This window comes from Hyperolius riggenbachi, chromosome 9 (genome assembly GCF_040937935.1).
Source record: "Hyperolius riggenbachi isolate aHypRig1 chromosome 9, aHypRig1.pri, whole genome shotgun sequence".
NCBI lineage: Eukaryota > Metazoa > Chordata > Amphibia > Anura > Hyperoliidae > Hyperolius > Hyperolius riggenbachi.
Window position 1 is genome coordinate 63,313,875 of NC_090654.1, and position 23,835 is coordinate 63,337,709.

Consider the following 23,835-nt stretch of genomic DNA (forward strand, 5'->3'; position numbering starts at 1 on the left):
TGGACAGGTTCATTAGTATGCGTACCCTATAGCGATGCATCTCATGGCTTTGTTGATATGCATCGCTAGGGGGAGCCAGCGTGGACGTGCGTGTAATGACGTAATTAGTTTCAAAGAATTTTATTAAGCAATTCAATAGAAAACTTACAGCTTTTAGTTTTTTCCCTTAGCAAAGGGTATATTTCAGTTTAGCAACATAACATACAAACATATAAACAAACAAAAAATAGTGTGCAGGTCAGTTTGTTATCTAACAATGCAGGACAACCGCAAGGGCGGGCATAGCCCCTAGAAGGTGAGAGCACAGGACCTCAGTCCCAGAGACCCAGAGGCTGAGAGCCATGGTTGCCACGTGCGTGTAAAGGACAACGTTGTATCATTTATTATTGCTAGCAATCTTTCAGATATAAGTATATCCATAGTGATGGCATCCGTCATTTCGAATGAAAGATTGGGTTTTAACCACTGGCGAGCTACGTGTAGACGAGCCGCCTTTGCCACATGCTGAGCCAATCTGTGCTGTGGGTATTTCCATCTCTGGGGTTTATGTCCTAATAATAATTGGAGGGGATCTGGAGGTATGGATATCTCAAGAGCTGTGCCTATGGCTGAAGCCACCTGGGCCCAATACTTCTTTGCTGTTGGGCAGAACCACCATATATGCGCAAAATCGCCTACCTGTCCACACCCTCTAAAGCATAAGCGGGAGTTTTCCTTGGATATAATATGCAGTTTCTGAGGGGTTATATAGGTTCGATGTAAAATTTTATAATTGGTCTCAATGTGTGTGAAGTAATTACTTCCCCTAGCCAGTGTAAGACAACATTTGGACCATTGTTTTAACTTAAGTTCCTGTCCCAGATCCTCCTCCCAGGCTATCATAGATGGAAGTTTGTATATTTCCAGAGGTTGGGATATGATGGAATATAGATAAGATATAAGTCCGCCCTCCAGCGGTCTCCGACCACACCAGTGCTCATATATAGTGCGCGTTGTAGGAATAGGGTTCGATTGTATGAGAGCTTTTAGATAGTGGTAAATCTGAACAGCTCTAAAGCTTTCAGTAGGTGAAAATGTAGTGTGCGAGCAGAATGTAGACCAATCTGGAAATTTTTCGTTGATAAGAAAATTTGCCAATGTGAGGAAGTTATGGGAGACCCACCAATGGAATGGACGTGGGTCCCATCCCGGCGGGAAATCCGGATTGCCAAACACTGGCATTTGGGTAGGAATCACAGATTGCAGTTTTTTATTAAATCTCAGCCTTTGCCAAATAGAGAGTGAATGGGCTGATAGGGGTGATTGTTTTTTGTATTTTACCGGAGATAGGCGTGGAGACCACTGAAGGGCCGCTAGACTAATTGGTGATAATAGATCATCTTCTATTTCAGCCCAGAGTGGCCTGTTATGGGTAGCATGTATCTGTGCCATCTGGGCTATTTGAGCCACTCTATAGTAACTGAAAAGATAAAAAAAAAGACACACGTCCATCGAGTTCGACCTAGAGACCAATCTCTTTCTAATCGAATCTGATTAGAGAGAGAGATTGGTCGGCTGCCCATATACCGCAGGCCGATTCCCAATCGATTTTAAACAGTACCGATCCTCCCTCCGTATAAATAATACTGGAGTTGTGCGGGAGGGGAGTCTGTGGAGATCACTAGATGGAGGCTTGGTGAGTAGTGGCTGGATCAGGGGTGGGGGGCACCTATACTAGATAGCCTATTACTAGCGAACATCTACTGCAGCCCCTACAATGAAGAAACTTTTACTGGTGAACACCTGTGCATCGCAAAACTTCCTGAGCGGCATGCCTGACACTGTCGGGGATATCACTTTTTGCATTTTCTTGCCCGACAGTGTCTGGCATACCGCTGAGGAGGTTGGAAGCAAATCTGAAGTGAATATAAACTTGAGAGTAATTATATGTGTAGCGCGTATAATAAATAGAACATTAGTAGCAAAGAAAAGTTGTATTTTCAGTTCTATAGCTTTATTCATAACATTGTATCACTGTTACAGTTGCAGCGTAGAATCCACACTCACTCTTTTTAAGCTGTGAAGCAAAGCAGAAATAATGACCCTTTGAACTTTCCTGCAGTAGAACCTTATCTCGAGGTCTATCATGCCTGATGCACACCATGCAATTTCCCGTCAGGTAAAAGGGTGAATCGATAATTTCCGACAGGTTTGATCATTTTTCTCATTGATTTTTGTATAGAACTGACCGGAAAAGTGATCAGACCTGTCGGAAATTATCGATGTGACACCTCTACCTGACGGTAAGTTGCATGGTTTCTTGGCTGTTTAAGCTCTTCGGAAAATGGGACTAAGTTAACCAAGTTGGTCGACAAATCATAAAAGTTCTTTCTCCATAGATAACCGCACCAATTTTTATTTTTAACTCCCTATACTGGCAAACAGAAAGGGACTTCACATAATTTCTTAGTAGGGCTAGTATCATGTCAGTATGTTTATGTCATCATGTCACATGTTGCTTCACATTCACTTTATGTTCTTGGTCCAGAATAGGCATGCAGATCAAATGCAACTAAAGCCGAATTCTCAGCATGACAGCCAGGCAGCTTGCGTTGTTTATAAGGGAATGAGGATGGCAGTCTCCATATTCCTCTCACTTTAACTCTTTGGGGACCGGATGCCTAATTTCCCTTAAGGACCAGGCCTTTTTATGTGCAGGTGAGAGGGTTCATTTGGGTGGGGGTGGGGGGTAGTCAGGCAGCTGGATCCCTAGTATGGCTAGTTAGGCATGGTTTCCCCAGTGTGGCCGAGTGTCCCCCGTATTGCCAGCAGCCTTTACTTCCCTCCCAGGCTCCAGCAATGAGCAGCTCTAGCCCCCTCCGCTCTGGCAGGTATCCTCGCTCGCACCGCCGTTAAGTTCCGGGTCGCAGCTTGATGACGTCATCAAGCCGGGACCCGACACTTAATGCAGAGCGAACGGGGATGCTGGCCAGAGCGGAGTGATCATGAGCCAATCGCGATGGCTCCTGATCACTGAGGGGAGATGTCAGCTGTCATATGAGAGTTTAATCTCCCCTCTCGGGTGCGCACGATCACGCCGGGAGTGGATATGGCAGGTGGTATAACTCCTAAGTGCGGCGTAGGATTTACGATCAGCTGTCCCCAAAAGGTTAAAGTGAGAACTCATGTGAGCCGATTGGCGTGAAAGCGGCCTTAGGACCACTCCATTCCGATTGGCGTGTATGGCTGTTTATGGGGCTTGCAGCGCGCATCTCCGCTTCGAAAGCGGAGCGATCTCCGCTCGGAGACTGGTAGATGACAAAACCGCTGTCTAATAACCCTGTACAGCGCTGCACTCTAAGGCCCCTCTGTAGATATTTTATATCGCTCCCTCCCCCCGCCAGCCAATCGGCATGCCTATGACAGTCGATCACGCTGATTGGCTGGTGGGGGGAGGGAGGGTGGGATATAAAATAAATTAAAAAGGTTACATTTATTAAAAAAATCATCAGATATTCATAAATAAATAAAAAAAAAATAGGGAGCGATCAGACACCACCAACAGAGAGCTCTGTTGGTGGGGAGAAAAGAAGGGAGGGGGTGAATCACTTGTGTGCTGAGTTGTGCAGCCCTGCAGCGAGCCCTTGAAGCTGCAGTGGCCCAATTAGTAAAAAAATGGCCTGGTCACTAGGGGGGGGTTTAACACCGCGGTCCTCAAGTGGTTAAACCAGCCAGCCATTACCAAAGCCATAATGTTACTTGCACTCCTTTTCATAAGAATTTAGACACAAGATGTAAGAAATAAATGCATCTTTCCATTTCCTGGCAGAAAAGGAGAAGCGAGAATGCCAGACATTGGTGGACTCCCTTCGGGACATGCTGGATGTCAGAAACGTCACTATAGAATGTCTGGAGAAGAAGATTGGGGACTTGGAAATGCTGTGCACATCGCTGAAGGTTTGTTGCTTGGAGATAGAGAGGGCTGCTTTTATTATTTCCTTCCTGACTGACCTTTTCATATGATCCATTCACTTTTAGAAACAAATGAAATTCTTCGATCTGCAGCAGATAGAGGCCGAAACTGCCAAAGAAGAGGCCCGGAAACTGCGAAATAAACTGCGGTCCCTCGAGAGGTCAGTGTGATGGAGCAACTGGTAGGATGGGGGGTTATGATCCGAGCTGTAACTTGTACTTTCTTTATTTCATTTCAGCGTTGAGGTTCTGCTTCAGTCTCGGCGGCAGGAAGTGGAAGAGATGATTAGGAATATGGGGTCCGGACAAGCTGCGGTGGAGCAACTAGCCATATATTGCGTGTCTTTAAAGAAGTAAGCTATGGTTGTTCCCATCCTGGCTGGAGAGGGCAGCTTTCTATAGTCAGATATAAATCGGTAATGTCTGCATCTTATGAAGGTGCATAAGATAGCCATTCAAGGGTCACTCCACACAGAATTCGTTTAGAGTTTGCCTAGGCAAGCCAATGAGGAATGGGGGGAGGGGGGGGGGTTATAGGTGTGTGTAGTTTTGATCATTGTAGAATAGGTTAAAACCTTTTTAGCGGGATTTATTGCAATCTCTGACCAGGACTCCTGACCGGGTACTTTAAAAAGTGAATTATTTGATGGCTTATTGCAGAACATCTACACTAGCGCTGGGCAAATTATGGCCCACGGGCCGATGGGGTTAAAACCCCTGGTGCACTATCTTTTCCTCCCTCCCTGCAGAGTTGCGAGCGGGCGATGAGTGGGTTAAAACTCACCTGATTGCCGATTCCAGCATCTACATAGCATCACGTGACCTGCTGTCAGCATATTACACGCTGGCACGTCCTGACGGCATGTCATATCACGCTGGCACGTCCTGACGGCATGTCATATCAAACATGCCATATTTCTTTCATTCAAACAATACCAACTGCCTGGTGAGCTTTCTGGCATCACACACCTGGAGCAAGCATGCAGCTAATCCAGTCAGAAAGATCTGAACTGCATGCTTGTTCAGGGTCATTGGCTAAAAGGATTAGAGGCAGAGGATCAACAGAACGATCTTCATTGTCTAAAGGGAAATAAACACCTCAGCCTCCATATTCCTCTCACTTTAGGAGTTCTGTGGATTTCCACAAAACATGCTTTGCAGGTGGGCCTAGAGGAGAGGGTTGGTGAACACTAAGCTAGAGCTATGATGATGACTTTAGGTAAAACTCTAGAAAACGCTGTGAATGTTCTTTTGCACTTTCGCGAGTTTCATCTTTGGTGAGTGATTGTGAGGATAACATAGGAGGCCACACATGTGTGCCAGCGCCCGTGTCTGTGTAATATAATAACCAAGAAATATACTCTACCAGGTTTATATGCTGCTGGTCTCTGCTGTGTGTTCAGCATACAGGTGGCGAGACTGCACTCTATAAACAGTTTATGTTCTTTCCTCGCCGCTGACACCCGATAAAACACTTGTGTCTGACACTTGTGGGGTCGCTGGGGTCACCAGAACCTCGTTTAAGTAAATAATTTATATTAGAGCGCTAAGCTCACATCCCATCCACATATACTCTGTGAGAGAGAGCGGAAGCAAGGTGTGTAGGATGGAACGCAGCCGGGGCCAGGAGGATGTAACTGCTATTAACCCCGTCTGAACCTTCTCTCCCCAGAGAGTATGAGAACCTGAAAGAGGCACGCAGATCCACCACAGAAATGACAGAGAAGCTGAAGAAGGAATTATTCTCCTCCACAGGGCTGTGGAGTCGGAGTCGTGGAGTCGGGCAATTTTGGGTGCCTGGAGTCGGAGTCGGGAAAAAATGCACCGACTCCGACTCCTAATGAATTTGTAACTGTAATTAAAATAGAAAATATGATAAAATGTTCTATTTCTCAGATAATAGTCATTAAAAATAATGTATATATACAGTATATATACAGTAATAGCTGTGCTTAGTCCACAAAAATGAAACAAACCAATCAAAATTAGTTACTTGTGCTGCTTCAATAAAGTATTCCCCGTATTTTTAAGGTCAGATCTGATTGTGACTGTATGTATGATGTGTACACAGGAATCTCTTATATATACTAAATAACATCTATGCTGTAAGAGTAAAGCCTGATGTGTAGCTGTGTCACTAATAGAGATGGTCAATGAGATGGAAATAATTCTGCACTGATGCTGATTTATGCAAATGTATGCACTCCCTTTGCTGATGAAATAAAATAATTTGATATGTTGTTAAAATTTGGTTTGGTGACTACAAATTAAAGGGTACCTGAGATGGATGAAAAGTAAAGTTTTATACATACCTGGGGCTTCCTCCAGCCCCCTTCAGGCTAATGAGTCCCTCGCTGTCCTCCACCACCCGGATCTTCCGAAATGAGTCCTGGTAATTCAGCGAGTCAGCGCTGTCTGGCCGCATGCCGCTCCCACAGCCAGGAACATTCTGCACCTGCGCAATAGTGCTGCACAGGTGTAGTATGCTCCTGGCGGCATGCGCACTACGCCCGACTGGCTCAAGTACCTGGACTCATAGCAGAAGATCCAGGTGGTGGAGGAGGACAACGAGGGACTGATTATCCTGAAGGCGGCTGGAGGAAGCCCCAGGTATGTATAAAACTTTAATTTCATCTGTCTCAGGTTTACTTTGTTACACAGTAGTACTATACTCTACATATGCACTCCCCACAGAGCTGCAGGGAATCCACTGAGAATGCTGTGCACATTGAACACAGAGGTGTTGTCTGTCACCCATAAACCTTGTTCAGATTGTGCATGAAGAATGTGTAATAGAGGAGGAGTCTCCTCATTCCCCTGCAGAGTACCTGCACATCATTCTTACATGCACCCACACTTACATTGCCTAGGGCCTGATAGATGTTCTTTGTTCCGGTTTGTACCTTTTTACAAGTACTCTTACCAAGGACTAGTTTTAGTCTAAAGGGAATAAATATAGTAGTCTTCATATCCTTCTCACTTCCGTTGTCTTGTAAAATTCCTAAGCGTTGGCAGTTAAGAGACGAATTTCATGTTACATACTTTTAATCAACAAAATTGTAATATGCAAATTAGAGGAGTCGGAGTCGGTGGAATCCTAAACTGAGGAGTCGGCGGATTTTTGGACCGACTCCACAGCCCTGCTCCTCCACCCACAAGGTCGGCACAATCATTTTAGTTTTTGGTTTAGGTGATTATTTTTATTTTTTTTTGTGTGAATCGCATAGCTGTCCTGATTCTAGTTTAAAGAGACTCCGTAACAAAAATTGCAACCTGTTTTTTTTATCATCCTACAACTTCCAAAAGCTATTCTAATGTGTTCTGGCTTACTGCAGCACTTTCTACTATAACAGTATCTGTAATAAATCAATGTATCTTTCCCCTGTCAGACTTGTCGGCCTGTGTCTGGAAGGCTGCCAAGTTCTTCAGTGTTGTGGTTCTGCTATGAACTCCCCCTTCCAGGCCCCTCTATGCACACTGCCTGTGTATTATTTAGATTAGGGCAGCTTCTATCTTATCTTTTACAAGCTGGATAAATCGTCCTCTGAGCTGGCTGGGCTTTCACATACTGAGGACTTACAGACAAGGGCAAAGCTGTTTGCAGGATGAAACGAGCAGCCTGAAACTTCAGTGCATGAAAGATGCAGGGGGAAAGAAACACACAAATGATCTCTTGAGATTCAGAAGGAATGCTGTATACAGCCTGCTTGTGTATGGATTTATTTTCTATGTGTGGACATACTGTACATCATCCTACTTCCTGTTTTGGTGGCCATTTTGTTTGTTTATAAACAAATTTTTTAAAACTGTTTTTAACCACTTTTAATGCAGCGGGGAGCGGCGAAATTGTGACAGAGGGTAAGAGGAGATGTCCCCTAACGCACTGGTATGTTTACTTTTGTGCGATTTTAACAATACAGATTCTCTTTAAAGGACCACGATCGCAAAAAAAGTTAAAAATGTAAAATGCTTGTTATACATATGTGTAATATATGCATTTCTGCAGGCACTTTAAATTACTTTTCACCTTTGTCGCTGTCACTTACAGTAATTAGGAAAATGCTGACAGGGTTTGGACTTGTCCATCTCCTCATGGGGGGATCCTTAGGATTTCCTTTATTTTCATACTGAACAGCAGTTGTTCAGTCTAACTGCCATAATAATGTGCAAATATGTTGGGAGGCTGGCTGACTGACTGATGAATAAACGGGACAATGGGAAAATCGTGATCGAGCGTGACATTTGCACATTCATTTGAATGGGCAGTGCTTAAAGGGACACTTAAGTCAAACAAAAAAAATTAGTTTTACTAACCTGGGGCTTCCAATAGCCCCCTGCAGCTGTCTGGTGCACTTGCCGTCTCACTCCGATCCTCCTGGCCCCGCCAGAAGCCACTTCCTGTTTCGGTGACAGGAGCTGACAGGCTGGGGACGCGAGTGATTCTTCGCGTTCCTGGCCACAATAGCGCCATCTATGCTACTATAGCATATAATATATGCTATAGTAGCATAGATGGCGCTATTGTAGCCAGGAACGCGAAGAATCACTCGTGTCCCCAGCCTGTCAGCTCCTGTCACCGAAACAGGAAGTGGCTGCCGGCGGGGCCAGGAGGATCGGAGGGAGACGGCGAGGGCACCGGACAGCTGCAGGGGGCTATTGGAAGCCCTAGGTGAGTAAACGCATTTGTTTTTGTTTGACTTAAGTGTCCCTTTAAGTAACGAGCTCTATAGCTGTCGTTTAGCGCCCGTGTGAACTGGCCCTTACTTCCCATCTGCTGGAAGCGACCATTTTCGAATTCACAAACTGCATGCTCAAAGTAATGCAGACAGCTATTAGCACTATTGCAGCTTGGGATACAGACTTCTGCTGTTTGTCCTTTAGGGCTCAATCACACTTGAGTTTGCAAAACGGCAGCGATTTTTGCCGGTGTTTTGCAGGAGTGATTTTTCCGCAATTTCACACGGAAAAATCGCTGAACACTGCGGCAGTTTTTCCGCGATCGCAATTAGCGCTTCTATAGCACTGAAATGCAAATCGCCTGAAAATGGTGCAGGCGACGCGTTCGCGTTTCGTGGTTTTGGCCGCTTTGTGGCGATCAGCGCAAATTGCCCAAGTAAGAACAGGTCCAGAGACTTTTATTACACTAGCGCTTTGAAAAGCACTAGCGTTTGAGCGTTTTGCTGAAATCGCCGGCAAAACGCTCAAGTGGGAATGGGCTCTTAAAGTGATGCTAAAGTGAGTAGACAGGTACTCCATAATTTTAAGCATTTCCAACTTGGCATCCTTGCCCTCTGTTACTAGCGAGGGTTTTCTAAGGCCCAATAGCTCACTGAGGGTGGAAGATTTAACAGCAGACCTGATATTTTCACCCCCTCCCCGCTGTTACCCCAGTGTGTCCACTTTCTGGACTTTGTAATACAAGAATTAACTTTAGTTGTATTCATACTCCGTTCATGCGATCTAAACATTTCACTTTCATTCCCAGGCCCAGAAAACTGAGCTGGAACTGCAGAAGGTGAGAGAAGAGCTGAACGCCTCCCAGAAGGAGCTGCACAACGCTGACAAGGAAATAATGGTGAGGACCAGTGCTGCCCCCTGGTGTCTGATAACACCGTATGTAAAGGCGGACGCACATGATACCATAAAATCATCCATTTTATGGATTTCCTAAAAAATCAAAAGCCTTTATCGAGCAAGAAATTCAATCGGACTTCCTGTTTTTTATTCGATAAATTGATCAGACGTGGTGGATTTTTCTGATCGATTTTTTTTTTTTTTTTTTATGAAAATTGAATGGTGTGTGGTAGATTGTCAATGTATTACTATGTACACCTAGGCAGTTTTCTCAGTTTTTAATTATTATTTTTTTTCCATAATTGGGGAAAGATTGAACGTGTGGTACATTGGTCATATTTTTGAAATGTTAGTCAAAAAATGTATTGTAATTCTTGAATTGGAAAGATATTTCAAAAATTGTGTAGTGTGGGGCCACCTTAAAGTAATGTAACCCCCTTACAGTAGGGGGGAAAAATAGTTGAACTTACCTGGGGCTTCTAATGGTCCCCCGCAGACGTCCTGTGCCTGCGCAGTCAGTCACCAATGCTCCTGTCCCCGCCTCCAGTTCACCTCCAGAATTTGGGACCTAAATGTCGCAAACCACTGCGCATATACAGCCGATTCCTCGCTCCTGCTGACGTCACCGTCCGCGCATGTCAAATACAGTGACCAGTCTCTATTGGTGCCACTGCGCTGCCTTCTGCTCTCTCGTTCCACTGCTCCCGCTGCCGATCCTTAGATCAATGAATGGGAACATTTGTTCCCATTCATTCATCTCCCCTCTAGGCCTCTGATCGCAGGCATCAATGAAATGCCTGCGTCACTTCCGAGTAACACAGCTACGCATTACTTCCTATTAAGTATACTTCTTGTCCTCGCGCATTATTTCCTATAAGCGTACATTTTATTTGGAAATAAAGGTGCATTTTTTTTCAGTTTTGCGTCCATCCCTAATTACAAGCCCATAGTTTATAAAGTAACAGTGTTATACCCTCTTGACATAAATATTTAAAGAGTTCAATCCTTGAGGTAACTATGTATTTTTTTTTTTTTAATTGTAATTTTTTTTTTTTTATTACAAAAAAAAAAAATTGGGGAGTGTGGGAGGTAATGAGTTAATGTATAATGTAAAACTAGGTATTTATATATGAAAAATGTTTTTGGATGTAGTTTTATTATTTGGCCACAAGATAAGTAATTTTTTTGTGCATGCGACCTGTAAGCGTAGGAAGTACGCTTACAAGGACGTTCAGGGAGGCTGGGAAACTTATTTTTTTAAATTTTATTTATTTTTTTCTTTACAATGATCGCGCTGCTTCTCATAGAAGTAGCCGATCATTGCTGGGGGGCTAAGATCAACGAACGGGAATGGTTTTTCCCGTTCATTGTTCTCCGAGCGGGCAGCGTGCGGGAGCGCGGACAGCAGCGGTAGGGGCGGTACGTGTATCTACGCCTTTGGTGGGGAAGTGGTTAAACATTGCAATAACCGGGACAAATGGGCAAATAAAATGTGTGGCTTTTATCCACCGTAGAACAGTTTATTTTAAAACTATAATGGCCAAAAACAGAGAAATGATGAGGCCATCAGTCTGTGAAAGTGCTGTACAGTACCTACAGGACAGAGGCCATCAGTCTGTGAAAGTGCTGTACAGCTGTTCTCGATGTGCTGTTGTGGATAAACTCACATTTAGTTCTGAACTGGCACAGTTGTTACTCTAAACCTAGTTTGTTATTTTATAATCAGTAACACACTTTGTTTTTCAGAGTCTGAAGAAGAAAGTGGAATTCTTGCAGAAGACTCTGAGTACTCCAAATGCAACAAATGAAGCCATCAGCCGCCTAATATTTGAGAGGTTTGTTCCCATGATGCTTGATCCCTCCATATAAGGAATTCATTACATTACGACATAATACTCCGTGTCGCAGTTTGGTTGTGTATTCATGAATGAGTTGATTTCTGATACATCTTTTCATTTTTTTTTCCCGATTAGCCCAGCCCCTCTTGGTATGGAAAGACCAAAACTCCGCCCGCCAATGATGGGTAATGATGTTAATCTGGACATCACCTTTGATATTGACACACCTGAACCAAACTTGCCTCCCTTTAAGAGATTGAAGCTTGATCAGAGCGTGTAAGTAATGATGGTCTGTCTAACAGGTCTTTATCTGTGTCTGATGCTGTTTCTTCATCTCCTTTCTTTTTTATAAATTGTGCTCACAGTTCCCCTGTGAAAAGTCAGGCTAAGAACACATTACTGGAATCCAAAGGGTTAAAGGTGAGTTGAGTTTCCCATAAGTTTAGAAATGTAATCTTTTTGTTTTGTCAGCTCTGTTGAAAAATCCCGATTATTGCTGCTGCCTCCGAATCACGTAGCGCCACATTTTGAAATTTATCACAAGTGGTGACCTCTTTATTCCTGTCAGGTGCAGCTCTGTGGAATGTTTGTATACTCTGTTTTCCGAAAGCTAGTACAAATAATTCCTGGCCTCCCAGAATGCTTTGAGGGGGATAATTACGCATAACTAAACAGCCTAGACTAAGCATCACTGGGAGGGTGGGATTTCATACACTATACAGTAAGGCTGCATTTCCACTTGTGCGGTGTGAATCGCCGCGATAAAAATTCGCATGCGGATGCAAATTTCGCATGCGGGTCTATGCGAATTCGCATGGATGACGATGTATGCGAATTTAACCATGGCAGTGCTGGTGTGCTTTTCCATTGTTTCTATGCGAATTCGCATGAAAATTCGCATACCCAAACCTCATGCGAATTTCCTATAAAATACATTGTATGCGATTCGCATAGCAGTATGCGGTATGCAAATTCTGATGGCTCTGCCATGCGAATATTTTCTGCACAGAAAAACGCAAAGGAATCCTGACAAGTGGAAACAGTCCCATTCACTTGTATTGCTATGCGAATTTGCATGTGAAAAACGCATAGTGGAAATGAGCCCTAATACATAGAGGAAATATTTCTGATCTTAAAACCAGGATAAATAATGTAAAATTGTGTATCCTGAATAATTTACTACATTCTACTATTTATCACTATGCTTCCTCTTTAACTACTTTAAAAGCCTTTTTATAATTCTCTACTTCCTGACCATTGTGATTGGCTCACAGTGATTAGGGGGTCAGGAGCCAATGAAAACTGACGGATGTATGGAACTCAGGTGGGGATGCGGTATTGCATCCCGTGCATGGGAGCAACCAGCGTTAAATCTACGCCGCACAAGCAGCCACAAATGCAGCGTAGTTTTAACTAGAGGTGGTCCTGAAGTATGAAATGTGCTTGTAGGCAATTAAGCGGTGTGGTATTGCATGTGCAACAGCTCAAATGTAGCCTGTGTGTACATCAGTGCCAGTACATGCAGAGTAGTGTACAGTGTGATTGTGTGCAGAGGATCATGGGAGCCAGAGACACTGGGAGTCGCAGTGGGCACCTAATTGCATAGGTCACACAGGGAGAGCCATTCACATTGTCCAAGTACTGGTGAGGCGCTAAGAAAAATTGCTTTAAATCCAGGGAGCATTTTAATCACTTCTCACCAAGAAATCAGATAGAATGGATGTTTGGCTGAGAAGTTTTAAACTTAATTTTATCTGAATTTCAAGAAGAGCTAGTGATACATGGCTGCCTTTTACTGCCACAGAAGGCTAAAAAAAAAAGAGCCCCAACCTCAACCCTTTTCCTTCAGACAGGATTTCTTGTGTTGTGTTTAGTACAGCTGTAGTACCACTATGTTGTCTATTTGACTTTCTCTTTATCTGTCATGTGTTGCCAGACATATGAGGAAGATGATCCGGTCTTGCCATCATTTATAAAGAACTCGCTCCTGCGCAAGAAGCCCATCGGAAGCATGTTATCAGCTCATCACAACACTGGGGTAGTGAGTATCTCCTTGTAATCTGCTGCGTTTTATGCTGATCTCTCCGCCCACTCCATCACCAGATCCCAAATCACTACAGCTGGTGATACATGCTACATTTATTATTATTATTATTATTATTATTATGATTACTTTTTATTGTGATTTCAAAAAGAAAAAATTTAGTATAACATATTAATACATCATTCAAGGGCTAAAAAAACAAAACAAAACAGGTGCTACAACATTTAAAGAGACACTGAAGCGAAAAAAATATGATATAGTGAATTGGTTGTGTACTATGAATAATTATTAGAAGATTAGCAGCAAAGAAAATATTCTCATATTGTTATTTTCAGGTATATAGTGTTTTTTCTAACATTGCATCATTCTATAATATGTGCATATTACACAACACTCAGCATTCAAAATGATTCAGAGCAGTCTGTGAACTAATGACCTCTCCTCTGGCAGAGAAAAAGTAAATAGTTCAGGAACAGTTGAGATAATAAAAGTCAGAAAACAGCCCTCTCCACGACTTTGAAAGTCATAGAGATTAATGGCTTTTTTGCATAGAGATAACAACTGGAGTTTTTTAACTCTTCCTGTACTGGAAACAATTAGACTGATGTGTCTGATCTTAATGTTTTATTTCTTAGCTGTACTACACATACAAATCATAATATCATAATATTTTTTTTTGCTTCAGTGTCTCTTTAACCACTTCAGGACCACAGTCTTTTCGCCCCTTAAGGACCAGAGCCTTTTTCTCCATTCAGACCACTGCAGCTTTCACGGTTTATTGCTCGGTCATACAACCTACCACCTAAATGAATTTTACCTCCTTTTCTTGTCACTAATACAGCTTTCTTTTGCTGCTATTTAATTGCTGCTGCGAGTTTTAGTTTTTATTATATTCATCAAAAAAGACATGAATTTTGGCAAAAAAATGACTTTTTTAACTTGCTGTGCTGACATTTTTCAAATAAAGTAAAATTTCCTATACATTTGAGCGCGAAAGTTATTCTGCTACATGTCTTTGATAAAAAAAAAACCATTCAGTGTATATTTATTGGATTTGGTAAAAGTTATAGCGTTTACAAACTATGGTGCCAAAAGTGAATTTTCCCATTTTCAAGCATCTCTGACTTTTCTGCGCACCTGTCAGGTTTCATGAGGGGCTAAAATTCCAGGATAGTACAAATACCCCCCAAATGACCCCATTTTGGAAAGAAGACATTTCAAAGTATTCAGTGAGAGGCATGGTGAGTTCATAGAAGATTTTATTTTTTGTCACAAGTTAGCGGAAAATGACACTTTCTGACAAAAAAAAGAAAAAAAAAAAGTTTCCATTTCTTCTAACTTGCGACAAAAAAAAATGAAATCTGCCACAGACTCACTATGCTCCTCTCTGAATACCTTGAAGTGTCTACTTTCCAAAATGGGGTCATTTGTGGGGTGTGTTCACTGTCCTGGCATTTTGGGGGGTGCCTAATTGTAAGCACCCCTGTAAAGCCTAAAGATGCTCATTGGACTTTTGGCCCCTTAGCGCAGTTAGGCTGCAAAAAAGTGCCACACATGTGGTATTGCCGTACTCAGGAGAAGTAGTATAATGTGTTTTGGGGTGTATTTTTACACATACCCATGCTGGGTGGGAGAAATATCTCCGTAAATGACAATTGTTTAATTTTTTTTTACACACAATTGTCTATTTATAGAGATATTTCTCCCACTCAGCATGGGTATGTGTAAAAATACACCCCAAAACACATTATACTACTTCTCCTGAGTACGGCGATACCACATGTGTGGCACTTTTTTGCACCCTAACTGCGCTAAGGGGCCCAAAGTTCAATGAGTACCTTTAGGATTTCACAGGTCATTTTGAGAAATTTCGTTTCAAGACTACTCCTCACGGTTTAGGGCCCCTAAAATGCCAGGACAGTATAGGAACCCCACAAATTACCCCATTTTAGAAAGAAGACACCCCAAGGTATTCCGTTAGGAGGATGGTGAGTTCATAGAAGATTTTTTTTTTTTTTTGTCACAAGTTAGCGGAAATTGATTTTAATTGTTTTTTTTCACAAAGTGTCATTTTCCGCTAACTTGTGACAAAAAATAAAATCTTCTATGAACTCACCATACTCCTAACGGAATACCTTGGGGTGTCTTCTTTCTAAAATGGGGTCATTTGTGGGGTTCCTATACTGCCCTGGCATTTTAGGGGCCCTAAACCGTGAGGAGTAGTCTTGAAACCAAATGTCGCAAAATGACCTGTGAAATCCTAAAGGTACTCATTGGACTTTGGGCCTCTTAGCGCACTTAGGGTGCAAAAAAGTGCCACACATGTGGTACTGCCGTACTTAGGAGAAGTAGTATAATGTGTTTTGGGGTGTATTTTTACACATACCCATGCTGGGTGGGAGAAATATCTCTGTAAATGACAATTGTTTGATTTTTTTTACACACAATTGTCCATTTACAGAGAGATTTCTCCCACCCAGCATGGGTATGTGTAAAAATACACCCCAAAACACAATATACTACTTCTTCTGAGTACGGCGATACCACATGTGTGACACTTTTTTGCAACCTAGGTGCGCTAAGGGGCCTAACGTCCTATTCACAGGTCATTTTGAGGCATTTGGATTCTAGACTACTGCTCACGGTTTAGGGCCCCTAAAATGCCAGGGCAGTATAGGAACCCCACAAGTGACCCCATTTTAGAAAGAAGACACCCCAAGGTATTCTGTTAGGAGTATGGTGAGTTCATAGAAGATTTTTTTTTTTGTCACAAGTTAGCGGAAAATGACACTTTTGTGAAAAAAAAAACAATACATATCAATTTCCGCTAACTTGTGACAAAAAATAAAATCTTCTATGAACTCATCATACACCTAACAGAATACCTTGGGTGTCTTCTTTCTAAAATGGGGTCACTTGTGGGGTTCCTATACTGCCCTGGCATTTTAGGGGCCCTAAACCGTGAGGAGTAGTCTTGAACCCAAATGTCTCAAAATGACCTGTGAAATCCTAAAGGTACTCATTGGACTTTGGGCCCCTTAGCACAGTTAGGCTGCAAAAAAGTGTCACACATGTGGTATCGCCGTACTCAGAAGAAGTAGTATAATGTGTTTTGTGGTGTATTTTTACATATAACCATGCTGGGTGGGAGAAATATCTCTGTAAATGACACATTTTTGATTTTTTTTACACACAATTGTCCATTTACAGAGAGATTTCTCCCACCCAGCATGGGTATGTGTAAAAATACACCACAAAACACATTATACTACTTCTCCTGAGTATGGCGATACTACATGTGTGACACTTTTTTGCAGCCTAGGTGCGCTAAGGGGCCCAACGTCCTATTCACAGGTCATTTTGAGGCATTTGTTTTCTAGACTACTCCTCACGGTTTAGGGCCCCTAAAATGCCAGGGCAGTATAGGAACCCCACAAGTGACCCCATTTTAGAAAGAAGACACCCCAAGGTATTCCGTTAGGGGTATGCTGAGTTCATAGAAGATTTTATTTTTTTGTCACAAGTTAGTGAAAAATGACACTTTGTGAAAAAAACAATAAAAATCCAATTTCCGCTAACTTTTGACAAAAAATAAAATCTTCTATGAACTCATCATACACCTAACAGAATACCTTGGGGTGTCTTCTTTCTAAAATGGGGTCACTTGTGGGGTTCCTATACTGCCCTGGCATTTTACGGGCCCAAAACTGTGAGTAGTCTGGAAACCAAATTTCTCAAAATGACTGTTCAGGGGTATAAGCATCTGCAAATTTTGATGACAGGTGGTCTATGAGGGGGCAAATTTTGTGGAACCTTTCATAAGCAGGGTGGCCTCTTAGATGACAGGATGTTTTGGGCCTGATCTGATGGATAGGAGTGCTAGGGGGGGTGACAGGAGGTGATTGATGGGTGTCTCAGGGGGCGGTTAGAGGGGAAAATAGATGCAATCAATGCACTGGGGAGGTGTTCGGAAGGGGGTCTGAGGGGGATCTGAGGGTTTGGCCGAGTGATCAGGAGCCCACACAGGGCAAATTAGGGCCTGATCTGATGGGTAGGTGTGCTAGGGGGTGACAGGAGGTGATTGATGGGTGTCTCAAGGTGTGATTAGAGGGGGGAAATAGATGCAAGCAATGCACTAGCGAGGTGATCAGGGCTGGGGTCTGAGGACGTTCTGAGGTGTGGGCGGGTGATTGGGTGCCCGCAAGGGGCAGATTAGGGTCTAATCTGATGGGTAACCGTGACAGGTGGTGATAGGGGGTGATTGATGGGTAATTAGTGGGTGTTTAGAGGAGAGAAGAGATGTAAACACTGCACTTGGGAGGTGATCTGATGTCGGATCTGCGGGCGATCTATTGGTGTGGGTGGGTGATCAGATTGCCCGCAAGGGGCAGGTTAGGGGCTGATTGATGGGTGGCAGTGACAGGGGGTGATTGATGGGTGGCAGTGACAGGGGGTGATTGATAGGTGATTGACAGGTGATCAGTGGGTTATTACAGGGAATAACAGATGTAAATATTGCACTGGCGAATTGATAAGGGGGGGTGACAGATAGATAGATAGTGACAGGGAGTGATTGATGGGTGATTAGGGGGGTGACTGGGTGCAAACAGTGGTCTGGGGGGTGGGCAGGGGGGGGTCTGAGGGGTGCTGTGGGCGATCAGGGGGCAGGGGGGGGGGGAATCAGTGTGCTTGGGTGCAGACTAGGGTGGCTGCAGCCTGCCCTGGTGGTCCCTCGGACACTGGGACCACCAGGGCAGGAGGCAGCCAGTATAATAGGCTTTGTATACATTACAAAGCCTATTATACATATGTGCAGCGGCGATCCGGGTGCTAGTAACCCGCCGGCGCTTCCGAACGGCCGGCGGGTTACTACGAGCGGTGGGCGGAGCCAGTCCCCGGCGGCTGATCGCGTCACGAATGACGCGATCGCCGCATAGCCACTCCCGCAGCCGCCCCCGCCGATGGGCGTATTGCGGTCGTTTGGGCCCGGACTTTGCCGCCGCCCATCGGCTGGGGGCGGTCCTCAAGTGGTTAAAAGAATTGATTTAGCAATTCAATCAGTAAATAGTGATTAGTGAGGTATCTGCAAGCAATAGTAATTTTCTAGCAGTTTAGACATGTTTGCTGGAGAGGCAAGGGTGATCGAAAGATCGTTCGCCACCAAAGGTATTCGCTTTAAAGCGGACCTGAACTCAGAACCTCATCTCTGCTATAAAAGATATGCAACAGCATAATAACCTTTAAAGAAAAACATTTGTTACAGCTGATATAAATCCTGCAATAAATCTGCAGTGTTTCTACTTACTGCTTTCATGGAAGCAGACATATTAACATCCTGTGCTTTCAAAAGAGCCTGTCTGCCATGGCAGTCAGGTGACACAGGGGAGAGATCAAATTACAACTTGTGATTAGTCACAGATGAGGGGGAATCAGGCTAAACTCGCTAAATACATACAGGGTGCAATTCTCTGTTTTCCTTGTGCAAGAGTTCAGGTCCACTTTAATATTGAGCCAATGGAAATATTTAATGGAAATATATTCTTGTCAGTTTTTGAAAACTGGGTCAATACACAGCACTGGTTAAGTTGGGGAACATGGATAAGAAGTGGATGGAGATTCAATGTGAGCAGGGCGTAAAGTACTCCTGAATTGAAAAAATAAAAACGACCAAACACCTACAACGAATACTTGCCTTCCGTAGATTCAAACCGCACATTTTCTTTGTCCTTTGGTGTCCCGATTGTCCGCTGTTCGTCAGAAAAAGAAAATTGGCGTATTACACTGGATCTGCCCAGCCACTTGCTCTTTTGTGCAGACTTTCATGAACTTGTTTTGGACTTAGAGCACTCCAGTGAGCTGACATAGTGTATCCTGTGCACAGCTTCTCTGCTTTACTACGGATTTAAACTGCCTCTTCCTTTTCGCTCATATTCAAGGGAGGAGCCAGTCGAGTACTTAAAGGAGTCATCAGGCAAACAAAATATTCCCCCACTCTACTTACTGGAGGCTTCCTCCAGTCCCTTGCAGCTGACATGTCCCACGCCGCAGCTCCGCGCTCAGCTGCCGCCCCGGGAGAGGTCGTCTCTACTACACCTGCATGAGCGCTGCTGTCAATCAAGTCCACGGTGTACTGCGCCTGCCTGCAAACAACATTAACTTGATTGACAGCGGTGCTCGCACAGGCGCACTAGAGGTCGGGCTCTGCACCAGCGGGGACCCCGGGCCGACAGCTGAGCGCAGAGCTGCAGTGTGGGACATGTCAGCTGCAAGAGGCTTGGGGAAGCCCTGAGTAAGTAGAGCCGGGATTTTCCTAATGACTCCTTTAATGTGCCGATTGTGTGGGGGGGCACATGCTGAAGAGGAGAGGTCACAGGAGCATAAAAGGGGTGTGTAATGCATCAGAAAGGGGTGTGTTATGGGCAGAACGGGGTGTCAACAGACTGCGGGGGGGGGGGGGGGTTGGCTTCGGGAGGGTACTGTCAGTTCAGGACACATACCTGTATGCTGAAATTGTATTGTGAGACCTCGGCTCAGGGGTACTTTATCTGGTTCTGGACCACCTGTACTTAACACTACACTGCACTTGTCCCTGCTTAAAGGGATCCTTAAAGAGAACCCGAGGTGGGAATTACTAATACTATTGGGGCACAGAGGCTGGTTGCGCACACTAAGACCAGCCTCTGTTGCCCCATTGTGTGCCTCCATGTCCCCCTTGCTCGCCGCTATAGACCACGCAGTGCTGGCGACACGCAGCGTGTCGCCAGCACAATGTTTACCTTAGAGCTGTCTGTCAGCGCCGCTCCTCCGCCTCTTCCGCATCGGCGCACCCGCCCGTGTCCCTTCCCTCCCGCTGATAGGAGGGAAGTGACGCGGGCGGGGGAGCGGCGCTGACTGACAGCGCTAAGGTAAACATTGTGCTGGCGACACGCTGCGTGTCGCCAGCACTGCGGGGTCTATAGCGGCGAGCAGGGGGGACATGGAGGCACACGATGGGGCAACAGAGGCTGGTCTTAGTGTGCGCAACCAGCCTCTGTGCCCCAATAGTATTAGTAATTTCCACCTCGGATTCTCTTTAACTAAAAGGGGATATGGATGTTTCTTCTTAAACAATACCAGTTGCCTGGCAGCCCTGCTGGTCTATTTGGCTGCAGTAGTGGCTGAATCTCACACCCGAAACAAGCATGCAGCTAATCCAGTCTGACTTCAGTCAGAGCAACCCATCCGCCCCAAAACGCTGACATTACTTGTCGCCGTCTTGGAGGTAGACACAGGGGAGAGGGAATCCCTGTTCAACAGGTCCGCCAGGGGTGTTCCTACAGGGTTTCACAGTTCTCTCCCTGGCTGCGCCCCCTGCCACTCCCCCGCCTCCCTGCACGCTGTGAAGGAGAGACGGTCTCTCATTCCAGCGTCATGATCCAGAGGTCACGAAAGTGAAAGTGGGCCATTGCAGCCCACAGGAGCTGTGGATAGCTGCAGCTTTTGCTGCTACCTGACCCGCTCTGCCCCCCTTAGCCTACTTTTTTTCTTTCTTTCTTCTTTTTTTTTTTTTTTTTTAATGAGCCCTCCTCGGGCTCTCTTTAATGAAGGGGGGAGCATCTTTTTCTTAAAAAAATTGGGGTATTATCACTAATTCCATGTTTGTTTGTTTTTTTTCTTTTTCCAGGTGAGGACTGGATTTGATGGTTTAGGTTGGCGAACAAAGTTTATTCAGCCTGTATCCTTTATATTGCTGAGCAATCTGTAACTCTCTAGGTGTTTAATGTCCTACCCCATAAAGACATATTAATCCATGCCATGCACTGATGATCAACCAGTCCGAAGCAGTCTGTATGCATGTTGGATAAGTTTGGCTCTGTAATATTAACAAGCTGACACATCGTTGCATTTCTGCGGTCATGGAGGCGTAGTCAGCTATCCGAGACAACAAAGATGATTTGCATATTCAGCAGTGATGCATTGTGGGAGGTCTCATAACTCACTTCAACCTGAATAATCGCAAATACCTTCTGTTTTAAGAAGGCAAACTTCTGTTTTGCTTAGTATTTTAGTAAGGAGGCTTTTTGGTCTCTTTCAGCCCTTCACAAACTCCTGGGAGTTCTGGTTCACCATGAGCTTGCTGGGCAATCTGTAACTCCTTTTCTCGCTAGAATAGAGATGAGCCATAAAAATGCAAATTTTATCAAGTTGATGCAAATCTGGTTGCAATTTATGTATGCTGAATGCAATGGCGGACTATTTTCATCGGTACAATTTCAACCTGTATATAAATTGCAGCATCATTTGCATGAACTCTGAAAAACTAGCATCTCATGAATCATCTCTAGAGATGGTCAATGCCATGCTCACTAACCACTTGGGGACCGGCCAATTTATCCCCCTTCGGGACCAGAGCCATTTGCCTGGCTCAGGTCCCTCTGGTTTAGATAGCCAGAGATAGGTATTCCCTGTATAGTCAGGCAAGGTTGTCCCCCGGATAGGTATGTGTCCCCAGCGCAGGCAGCCTCCATCACTGGAGGTTGTGGGTTTTGCTGCCCGGGAGAGGCATGGCTTTGCGCTGTAGCTCTGCCTCCAGTTCTCCAGTCAATCTCTGCGGATTTCCGCCTCTCCCTGCCCCTCTCAGTGAAAGAAGACTGAGATGGGCGGGAGGAGGCGGAGATTGACATGACTGCAAGCCGAGCTACTGCACAAACTTCTGCCTCTACCAAATTTTGCCCCGGGGATTTCGGGAGTATTAATTGATCATTCTGTCGCGTCAATGCAGTGTTTCAGCTATGACCTTATTGTTGAACAGGACTGCCTAGTAAAAGGAGGTATTTTTTTGTAGGCTTCAGACTCTTCCTGTAGTTTTGCCTGAGGAAGCAGGTGACAGACCTGCGAAACGCAGATAACGGTGTAAGAGACACTCACACACACTGTCACTACTTTATGCGCCTCTGGAATTTTTAGTCCCAAAGAGGTTAATTTTGGCCTACCTACAAATGTAATGTAACGTGTATCTGCTTAGAATTGACCCACTCAAGAACACTTCCTGTCGCTTTTCGTTTGGCCTAGGAGCTCACAGCATCATAACATTTGCATGCAATTTGGGATTATTTGCATCTCATTTACCATCCTAACCATCTGTGCTGGAGAATTGACCCCCCCCCCCCCCCCCCCCCCCCCCCCGGGGTCACATTTCAGATGCTGTATGTACAGCTTGTATTTGCACACTTTGCTTTCCATAACTCCCCTCCACAGAGTTCTATGTCTGACATCCGGCCTTTACCTCCAAAGCTGAAGAGGAAGAAGGTTTCCAGACCGCCCGCTACATCTACCAGCACTTTCAACCAGCCCCGGCTGGAGGACTTCCTGAAGTGACAAATCATTCTACTCCTCCCCAGAACTGAGACACACGGGTCGCTGTTACGGCCGACGATGAATTAAACGTCTTTTTATTGAAATGCCATTATGTTCCTTTTGCTTCCATTCTATGGGGGTGACTTTTGAAACCTTTAACCCCTCTCCGTATTGGTGAAGAGTGTGATACTCACAAGGAGCTTTTACCCTGTGGTAATTCTTGGCAATGAGGAGCCTGTAGGTGTCGCTCTACATTTTCTGTGCACCTACACTATGACTGCCGGAGGTCTCCCCGCTATGACAGAGTACAGTGGTGACTTGTGATATTGTGACTGGCAAGCAACATGAGAGCCATGCATGCTCTCGCCTTTCTTTTTTTGTGGCTCTCGGACAGTGACAGGATATCTTTTTGTTCTTTGTAACACAACACCATAATTCATATTTAATTTTATCTTTCAGCTTTTTCTGTATAGGAAGAAATTATGAGTTTTGTGTATTGGTGACCTTCACTGTGTGTGATTTTTGTGCCAATAAATGTATGTATATGTGGGATGTGTGCACCTACCGCCTGCTGTCGCTCACTGGGGGATGTTTAAGGGCTTCTGGAGACCTTGTTCAGCTCCAGGATTAGCTGGGGTGCTTCATCTGACTGACTCAGGAAATTGATCAGGTCAATTGGGCACTACAATTGGCAGGTGTCTAGCCTAGGTAGTAGTCGATCGCCTACTACAAAGTATTTAATGGTTGTACATTGTCGGCTACAACTGTCTATCGTTTGGGGGACTGGTTTTAGGTTAGTGTTGCTCACCGGGGGGATTAAGGATAGGCGGGGGGGGGGGTTAATTCTAGGCTCTTACAGAAGAGGGAGAGGCATTAGGTAGGGGGCCTTCTTTTTAGGCACTTACAGGGGAGGCTAGGGTTACGTATTAGGTGGGCACATTAGGGTTAGGCACCTAGAGGTGGGGCTAGGGTTAGGTATTAGGTGGAAGGGTTATGCACTTAGAGCAGAGGCTTGAGGTCAGAATAGGTGCTGGGTAGTGCACAGTAAAATATCTGTTTTTGTCATTTAAAATCTGTAATTTATATCACCAA

At 44.5% G+C, this 23,835-nt stretch overlaps 1 protein-coding gene across 1 annotated transcript in view; it reads left to right on the plus strand.

Moving 5' to 3' along the window:
• Window positions 1-22,847, plus strand: part of LOC137532444 (E3 ubiquitin-protein ligase TRAIP-like) — a 40,968-nt gene extending 18,121 nt beyond the window's left edge. Inside the window, exons 5-15 of the mRNA XM_068252932.1 lie at window positions 3,809-3,936; window positions 4,018-4,112; window positions 4,191-4,304; window positions 5,624-5,703; window positions 9,429-9,526; window positions 11,272-11,360; window positions 11,499-11,639; window positions 11,729-11,783; window positions 13,300-13,404; window positions 21,071-21,121; window positions 22,645-22,847. Of these exons, the coding sequence (XP_068109033.1) occupies window positions 3,809-3,936; window positions 4,018-4,112; window positions 4,191-4,304; window positions 5,624-5,703; window positions 9,429-9,526; window positions 11,272-11,360; window positions 11,499-11,639; window positions 11,729-11,783; window positions 13,300-13,404; window positions 21,071-21,121; window positions 22,645-22,764 (1,076 nt within the window). The 3' untranslated portion in view covers window positions 22,765-22,847. The remainder of the gene's footprint in view (window positions 1-3,808; window positions 3,937-4,017; window positions 4,113-4,190; window positions 4,305-5,623; window positions 5,704-9,428; window positions 9,527-11,271; window positions 11,361-11,498; window positions 11,640-11,728; window positions 11,784-13,299; window positions 13,405-21,070; window positions 21,122-22,644) is intronic.
• Window positions 22,848-23,835: the final 988 nt, after the last annotated feature.